Here is an 8,757-nt window from a genome sequence, read left to right as displayed (position 1 = left end):
TCCGGGGGAGGCTGTGGGAGCGGGGTGGGGGGCGAGGTGAGAGGTTTGCGGGCTGCGAGCCCCGGGCTGCTGCGCCTCCGGGAGAAGAGGGTTGAAAAGTTGGTTCTTCCCAGCCAGAAACTTTCTCCCCGCGTGCGCATGCCCGGAGTGCGGTGGGAGGTTGAGGGGGGAGCTGGAAGGGGGGGTTGAAATAAGGAGGAGGCAGGAGGGAAGGGATCGGTTCAGTCTGAGCGCGACTGCTCCCGGGCGCGTTCGCACTCCAGCGCACGCAGCCGGCGCCGGGAGCAGGAGCAGGGAGAGCACCTCCGGCTCCGCCGGCCGGAGCACCTGGACACCTGGCCCTGCTCGGATCTGCCTGTACCCGTCGAAGGAGCAGTGGGGTGGGTGGGGAGAGCTGTGCCCCGCAGGGCCAGCGCAGACACTGACCTAGCCCAACCTCTTTTTTTTTTTCTTTTTTTTTTTTTTTTTTTTTTTCTCCCCCTCCCTATTTTTTCCACTATATTATTTTACCAGCTCCAATTTAGCCCAGGATCTTTTAACTGCTGCCAGCGGTGGAGCACAGATCGGGAATAGGTAAATAAAAAGAACAACTCATTCTGTTTGGTTTTTGTTTTGCCAAGACTCGGGGGTTGGGGATATCGATCCAAACACTTCCTTTACTCTACCTCCTTTATTTCTTTGCCCCCATCCGCTCCCACCGTCCCCTGGATGGTGCAGAAGCGTGGAAATAGTGGTTCACGTTAGGAGGACTGTTCTCCTCGGGGCGGGCGGAGGGCTGGGGTAAGCATTCACATGGATCTCGGATATTTTGATGCTATTTAAAGATTTGTCCTCCCCTTTCAAAGTTGCTTCTCCCCCCTTGCGGAGGAGCTGTGTTTTTAACCCGAGCTAAAAATGACACATACGAGCTGCAAAACAGAAGCCTGCACGTCCTTTACGGACTTGAACTTTCAGCTTTTCTCTTTTCTATTATCAGCTTTTCTTTCCTTTTCTTTCTCTTCCTTCTTTATTTATGGGATGTTACTTCTTTCTTTTTTCTTTTTCTTTTTTTCCCCCCTTTTCTCTTTTTAGAACTCCATTTTCAGTGTTTAGGATCCGAGAAGCCTTCTCTGTTTCCTCCCAAGGCTGTAACAGAAATGAACCTGATGTTTATAATTATTTGAATGGATCGAAACAAGTTCAGCGCAGGGAGAGACTAAGCTTTTCTTGAGATCGAGACTATAAAGTCTCAGTGCAAAGCCGAGGATTAGGGTATGGTTGTTATAGTTGGCTTTTGGGAGGGAACCTATAAAAATCGAGCATTTTTGAGATTATCGAAGCGCCGCGGGAATTGTTCAATAAATCGCGAGCCGCGCAGGACGATGAGGGCCGAGTCCCAGACAGGTGCACAATCGGTCCAGTTGAGTAAGTCCGAGGTCAGCTGAGAAACAGACCCCTGGGCCAGCGTCGGGCTCGGGGCCCCAGAGCTGCGGCAGCCCCGTGGCAGAGCCCGGCTGCGGGAGGCCGGGCCCGGGGATGCGCCGCCGTACCCTGCCTGTCCCCGGCGCTGTCACCGCAAAGGTTTGACCCCCCACCCGCGGCCGTGCGTGCTGTGACCGTGGGAAGCGAGCAGTACAGGGAGGAGAAATCCGCCCTGTCTCGGGGAGAGAAAGAGGGAGGACGATTTACTCTTGCGCACGGGACGTTTCTCTGTGCCTCCACCGGACTGTTCTCTAGGGAGAAAGCGAGGGTGAATCTTGTGCTGGGGACCCTTCTACATCCGATGGGGGGATACAAAAACATATACCAAATACCCTCAAACCTACCTAAAAACTTGTGCAGGGAGAGGGTGGAGGAGCTTGGCCCCTGTGGCCGTCCCACGGCTGTCACCCGCGCCCGCCTTGGGGCAGTACTCCAGCCCGTGGCCTCGTAACTCGTTGTTCCTCCAGGGGCCGGACCCGGGGATTTTTGCTGTTGTTTTGGATAAAGGCTGCCCCGAGCAGTGTAGCTATCGCTGGTGCAGTCGGATCACGGTTATTATTTATTATTTATTATTATTATTTGCGAGACTAAAACTCACCGCATTCACCCGCGCTCGCAATGGTGGTCTGGGGAGACTTGTCAACACCGATTTCGTGATAAAATGTGAATGATGATTTTATAAGGATTGAGCGGAGATATCCAAGGCACATGCTGACTGAGTCCTTCCAGTCCTCATTAATGTTAGCAATTAACTCTTTCACGCTCAATTAGCCCAGAATAAACCTGCTTTAATAGATTCTGCACACTTCATTAATACTTCGAATAAATCGGTGCTGAACAATGCACTTTATTCCTCAAGAGCACCACGCTCGAATAATGTGGAGCGAAAGGGCAGTTTTATTCCCTTTCCAATTAGTTTCCCAAACACAGATAAATTGTAAGCTCTATTTACTCGCTTTAACTTTAGGAAGAGAAAGTTTTCCTCCCTGAAAGGGGACAAAATAAATAGCCGACCTAGTGGCAAAATGTTGCACCAGACTTTAAAAGATTCAGGCAAAACTGGGGAACTTTTTTGACAGATGAACCTGACTGCTGTAGTTTAAAGCTCTCGCAAGAATGTATCATTTTATGTCCGCTACTTTATCATGTTTGTAAAAATAAGCAACGTTTTCAGGGTAATTTACCTCCTCCATTCTTCCATGTGGAACTAATTAGCAAACCTCATTATTTATGAGTCAGGTATTTAATATAACAAATATCCCTTTCAAAGGATACATCGGAAATTGACAATTCAATGTAAAAAGGAAAAATACCTAGTACCCACAAGATTACTTAAAAATCCATTTAATTTCACCCCTTGCTATACTACCAGCAGAAAGCTGGGTAGATTTTTTTTACTTCTTTTTCTTTTCTTTTTTTTCAGGCATATAGACTAGGTAGAATTTAATCTGGAAGGTTAAGATTACAACGGTCTTAAAACAATGGCAACTGGACAATAGCATTACCGTATCTTCAAATAGGACGAAGGGTAAGAAAGCTGGAGACAGATGTAGTCTTTCAAGTTTATGATCCTATTTTGCAGGGTAAATTTATCTTGGCATGAGTGGGTTTTGTTTCAGTCAGAACACAAGTGGTTTGTTCTTAATTACTCGCTGAGCTACTCTGTGTTAAAAAAGAAAAACCCGCACAGTTTTTTGCGATAGGGGAATTCAAGCAGAGAACTCTGGGGGTCTTCTTCTGGTTGGTGTTTTTTTTTGTTTGTTTGTTTGGTGTTTGTTTTTTTTTTAAAGAAAAAAAAAAAAAAAAAAAAAGACCTGATAACGATCTGTTTACATGAAGCAGAATTAAAGGTGGAGGTGACACCGAAATCAAAGAAACATTGATCTCTCTGCTGGCAAGCGGGAGACCAGAGAGTTACTGTGCTGTGAAACACGTTTGCTTTGATGTCCCGGAGCGAGGGGACTTCTTTATAGAATACCCTACTCTTCATCTGTATATTTGACTATCCTGGTCGTACAGAGCAAAAGTGTAGCTTACATTTCTGGAAAAGTGCCAAGAAACATGTAGTAACGTGAAAACTCTGCTCTCACCTCCTCTTTTCTTTTTCTTTTCTTCTCTTCTCTCTTTTTTATTTTTTTTTACCTTGTTCTCTTTCTTTTTCTTTTTCATCTTTTTTTTTTCCTTTTGATTTAACAGAACTGCTTTAGCAAAAAAAAAAAAAAAAAATAGCAAACAAGAAAATTCCGTGGATGCAATGAATGCTATTATGACCCAATTGTATTTCTCCTAGGTTTGTGCCCCACACTTTATTTGGGGAATTGTTCAAAAGAGAATTTTTTCAATGTTATTGATCAAGAATTTACCCACACTGACATTGAAGATTTTTTGCTTATATGCTTATATATCCCATATTAAATATTTTCTAAGGATATGAAGAAAAAAAGAGGGATAAACTCGGAACTTTCCTTCGTTTGTGATAACCTGTTTCATGCTTGAGAGATCTAGAGCTACCTAGACAGGAATATAGGCACAGAGCCCTTATGACGGACAGAAATAGACATTTTCAGATGCTCAGACAAGAGAGTTTTCTGAGCACTTTGTTCTTAGGGTCATCGGTTGAGGTATTTGTGCTGTGATGTGGACACACTTAGCGTATAGGCAACACAAACTAAGTAAAACTATATCTCCTGTATAAAACCAAAACAGTCTGGTTGGTTTATCAGACTTAAATCGATTAATTAAAAAAAAAAAAAAAAAAAAAGAAAAGAAAAGGAAAAAGAAAGAGGAAAAGGAAGAGAATTGAGAATATAAGGGATGTATTTTTCAATCAGTCAGTATCCAAAATCTATCCAATCAAAAAATGAAAAATGACACAATCTCTTATTCTGGGTCACTGCAGTGGAATTCTTTTAACGTTTGAACCTCTCTTCCTGCTGCTGATTTATGTAAAGCAGTGTGAAAGGTGGTCCCAGAGTACAGAGCTGCTCAGAGCAAGCTTCTCCCTCTCACACCCTCCCAGCCGCAGCTCTCCTGTCCAGGCAATAGCCTACATATAAATCAGATTTGTTTCCCTGGTCTTTAGACCTCTTCCAACACCAGTTTCTACCCCCCACACTTCCAGCCCAGATGGACAATTGCTGCTCTGCAGTACTTTGCTGGCTCCATTTCTCCAAAAGGGTATTGCTCTTCACATGGGCATAAACTCTAGTCTGAGTACTGTGTGGACCCTGACAGGATCTTGTGGGGAACCTATGGTCACTCAGCAGAAAGCCTATAGGGATCTCATGAAGACCCTATGTGGATTCTGCAGAAATCCTGCAGCAAACCTGTGGGGATCTTATGACCATCCTGTGGGGACTTCATGGGGATCCTGCCAGCAAACAGCCCCATTGAAGGCAAACTCCAGAGTTCCCCAGGGGGCAAAGTGAGTATAACCTGTGGGCTGTGGAGTGAGGAGAAGGCTCCCTGGGCTGCAGAGATGGGATGCCTCCAAAAGCCATGGGTGCTCTCTCGCACCCTCAGAGAGGAAGCTGCATCCCCACCAATAACCCTCGGGAGGCATCTACTACCAAATGGTTGACAGCAGTAGGGGCTGCATTCTCAGGCAGGGCCAGATGTGACTGAATACTGCTGCCCTGTAGCATTTTCCCCTCCGCCTTGTGGGGTGGGAACGGGTAGAGATCTGGCCCAGAGGAGAGGCTGGGGTCTTGGCAGGACCCTGAAACACAGAGCAAAGGGGTGGCACCCAGCCCAGTGAAGGGCTGTGGCCCTGCAGCTGCTGGGCTGGGTGTTCCATGGGAAGGGTCTCTGGAGCCGTTGCCTTTTTGCCTTTTGAAGGCTTCTAATTAAGTGATTGCCTAGATTAGGATGTGGGCTTGAAGCCAGGCACTTCCCCCTGGGGAGAGCAAATGGCACTCCAGATTCATCACCCAAAACTCAGCATTTTCTCATTTCTTTTTGCAGTTCACAAGAGGGAATGTTGTTGGCTGGTATTTTCCCCATAATGTTTTTTTCCTTAAAATTATTCACTTTTTTTTGAATGAAGAAGGACATGCAGTTCTGAGCACCCAGCTGCCTACATCACCTCAGAAGCTTGGCTGAGGCCACGACTGCAAGGAGCTGAACAACTCAGAGGCAGCAAACTCTGCACCCCCCCTCCCACACAACCTCAAGAGTCAGGGTTAAAGGCAGTTTTTGTGGACAGACACAGTGGGCAGTAACCCACTATTTTCTAAAGGCTGAGGTCACCCAGAAAGGGATTTTAAATAACATGGGAGAAGCCTGAGCACCATGGGCCAAAATGGCATGTCTTGGCGGTCTCATGCAGAGGATCATTCGAGTCTGCATAGAAAGGGATGCTGTTGAGCGGTGAATGATTGTGTATGGAGTACAACTTCTGTGTACAAGGGAGAGACGGGGAGAGGGAGAATTTGGGGATACACTCATAGCCAAGATCTGATTAAGCCTCTTTTAAGTCCCAGGAAGCCCCCTGCTGTGACTTTGGAGAAGGATATTAATGAAAGGTGAAGCAGAAATTTCCTCTGCTTTTATCTTCATATAAATCTACCTCTTCCTCTTCCCCCCTCCATCTTTATTTTACAGATATTTTCCTCCCCTGTTCCCAAGATCCTCCTCCTGAGCGACCACCATGGGAAGTAAAACCCTGCCAGCCCCAGTGCCTATCCATCCTTCCCTCCAACTTACCAACTACTCCTTCCTGCAAGCATTCAACGGGCTGCCCGCTGTGCCCTCCGACCACCTCTCCAACCTCTACGGCTTCAGTGCCCTGCACGCTGTGCACCTGCACCAGTGGACTCTGGGGTACCCGGCCATGCACCTGCCCCGCTCCTCCTTCTCCAAAGTGCCCAGCGTCTCAAGCCTGGTGGATGCACGATTCCAGCTGCCGACCTTCCCACTCTTTCCACATGTCATCCAGCCCAAGCAAGAGGCTACCAATGTGACCCTCAAAGCCAAACCTCGCTTTGACTTTGCCAATTTAGCAGTGGCTGCCACACAAGAGGACCACTCTAAACTGGGACAGGCAGACAGTCAGGGCTCACCCACAGGGCTGGGGTCTTTGCTTGAGGTGACTAAACTCTCTCCAGAGAAGAAACCAACACGGGGAAGGTTACCGTCCAAAACCAAGAAGGAGTTTGTGTGTAAATTCTGTGGCAGGCACTTCACTAAGTCCTACAACCTTTTGATCCATGAAAGAACCCACACAGATGAACGGCCCTACACATGTGACATTTGTCACAAGGCCTTCCGAAGACAGGATCACCTGAGGGATCACAGGTAAATATTTTTCTTCTCCTTTCCTTTCTTCCTTGTGTGTTTGTACTGTCCTCATTACCCATCTACACTATGAAGATGTTTGTAGGAAGAGTTAAGTCCCTGGCCAGACAACAGTGTTCCCTCTAAGTTTTCCTCTGCCCACTGCTAGTGAAGGAACTCAGGCAACTCACTTTGGAAGACATACCTCACTCACTCTACAAAAACAAGTTCCACAGCCTCCTTCTTAGCTTCCACAGAGGTTTTCACCCTCCATTTGCATCATGTTGTGTCCTCTGCCTTCGAGTTCATCCAGAAGTGTCAGGAAGACACACAGCCTGAGGATCCCAAAGTAAGAGAGAAACTCTTTATCCCTGAGAAAGGTACCCTGTAAGCCTCTAACAACCCCCTCTCCTCTTGCATATACACATACAGACAATTACCTAAGCTCGGCACACCAGCATTCTCTGTCTCAGCAGTAGGTGTAAAACATCTCCAGCACGTTCTTCCTTAGGTGACTCACTACTGAGTTTGGCTGGTTATTTCTGATGTTTCAATTGTTTTTCTCTCCCTAGATATATCCATTCTAAAGAAAAGCCTTTTAAGTGTCAAGAATGTGGGAAAGGATTTTGCCAGTCCAGAACACTAGCGGTCCACAAGACACTGCACACGCAAGTAAAGGAACTGAAACCTGCCAAACTTAAGTGTTGAATATCAAGCTTCTACGAACTTTTCTTTCCCTTCAGACTTTACACCAAACCCAGAGGAGAAACAAAACTTTCAGGATGGGAGCACTGGATTTTGTGCTTTGTTATTGTTTGTACTTTAAAAAGGGCAAAATCTGCACCCCTGCAATCCCCCATCCAAGCAATTAACTTCCTAAGTCATGGGTGAAAAGATTATTTTGCATTTAAAATATACATGAATGATACAGAGAGTGCTAGCTGACTTCTGTGGCTTTGATAAACTTTATACCAAAAGGTGGTGCTCACGTGTTGGACAGGAATCTCTCTCAAGCCAAACAAAACCCCATAAGACACCCCTTCCCACTCCCTCTCCCCCCAAAAAACCCCAAAATCATAGCTTCCAAAAGTATTACTTAAAAAAATCCAACCTCTTATTTTATACTTTTTTTTTTTTTTGACTGTATAAAGCTTCTTATTTTTACACTTCAGGAAATACAGAGAATTCCAGAAGACAATTAAGAACTGAAACGGTGGTTTCTCATCACAGCACCATTAGGACAAGCAGAAGGGCCACTTGCAAATCGCATTTGCTGGTTTGTTTTCAGAAAAGGAGAAGAAAATTAATGTTTGGAAATGACCTAAGTCTCTCTAATGGGGAATCCTATTATGCGGTAGAAAATGCATCTAGATCTTAGACCCACAGGTCCCTGGTGTTCGTGACAGACCAGTGTTGATGGGATATGGAGACCTCTTTTATTACTTTGTGGTCTAGTGCGCTGTGAGGAAGTTTGTAACTTGTGGACTTATTTGAAAAAACCCAGAAGAAAGAAAGATGGCAGTACATCAAACTGACGGTATGCACAACGTGGTTTTAGTGGTACTTTAAAGTCTTCGTGTGTCCTGGTGTGAGAGAACAAATCTCAACTTGAGAGCATATTTTTTTAAATGCCGGCTTTCTGAACAGTGTATTCAAATTAAGAGACATTCCAATAAGTTTTGTTTATTAAAAAAAAAAAAAGTTGTATGGCTGTTTGGCACTTTATGCTGATTATTGGTAATTGACATTTATCACTGGATTGTGTGTGGTTTTTAAGTATTAAAATAAATTGTTATTTTACAGGCAAGTCTTCATGGACTACGTATGTGTTCATTTGGTTTCTGATCTCTTCTGGGATAAACCCTCTCTGTAAATATTAAGAACTTTTTTTTTTTTTTTTTTTTTTTTTTTTACATTTCAGTACTTGTTTCTACCAGTCTTGGAAAATCCGGATCTTTTCTTTATTCATTAGCCTTACCCCTCCTAATTTCTTTTCCTTTCTTCTTTTTTTTTTTTTTTTTT

At 45.0% G+C, this 8,757-nt stretch overlaps 1 protein-coding gene across 2 annotated transcripts; it reads left to right on the top strand.

The window, feature by feature from the left end:
- Positions 1–230: 230 nt before the first annotated feature.
- Positions 231–8,542, top strand: OSR1 (odd-skipped related transcription factor 1). Of its 2 annotated transcripts, XM_050316614.1 has the most exons (4): positions 231–573; positions 2,885–2,989; positions 6,064–6,756; positions 7,308–8,542. In XM_050316614.1, exons 3-4 carry the CDS (start codon positions 6,110–6,112, stop codon positions 7,441–7,443), a joined length of 783 nt encoding a protein of 260 aa, XP_050172571.1. In that variant the 5' UTR covers positions 231–573; positions 2,885–2,989; positions 6,064–6,109; the 3' UTR covers positions 7,444–8,542. The 2 variants fall into 2 exon arrangements, with proteins under 2 accessions (XP_050172571.1, XP_050172570.1); XM_050316613.1 differs by lacking the exon at positions 2,885–2,989.
- The last annotated feature ends 215 nt before the right edge of the window (positions 8,543–8,757 follow it).

This window comes from Myiozetetes cayanensis, unplaced genomic scaffold (genome assembly GCF_022539395.1).
Source record: "Myiozetetes cayanensis isolate MyiCay16 unplaced genomic scaffold, myiCay2020 scf2-11, whole genome shotgun sequence".
NCBI lineage: Eukaryota > Metazoa > Chordata > Aves > Passeriformes > Tyrannidae > Myiozetetes > Myiozetetes cayanensis.
This window is presented reverse-complemented; position numbering and strand designations above follow the sequence as displayed.

Excerpts from the sequence above, each read along its gene's own strand:
- OSR1 (XM_050316613.1), top strand. The coding sequence starts at position 6,110 with ATGGGAAGTAAAACCCTGCCAGCCCCAGTGCCTATCCATCCTTCCCTC. Across the intron at positions 6,757-7,307 it reads GATCACCTGAGGGATCACAG|ATATATCCATTCTAAAGAAA; the intron begins GTAAATATTTTT and ends TTCTCTCCCTAG.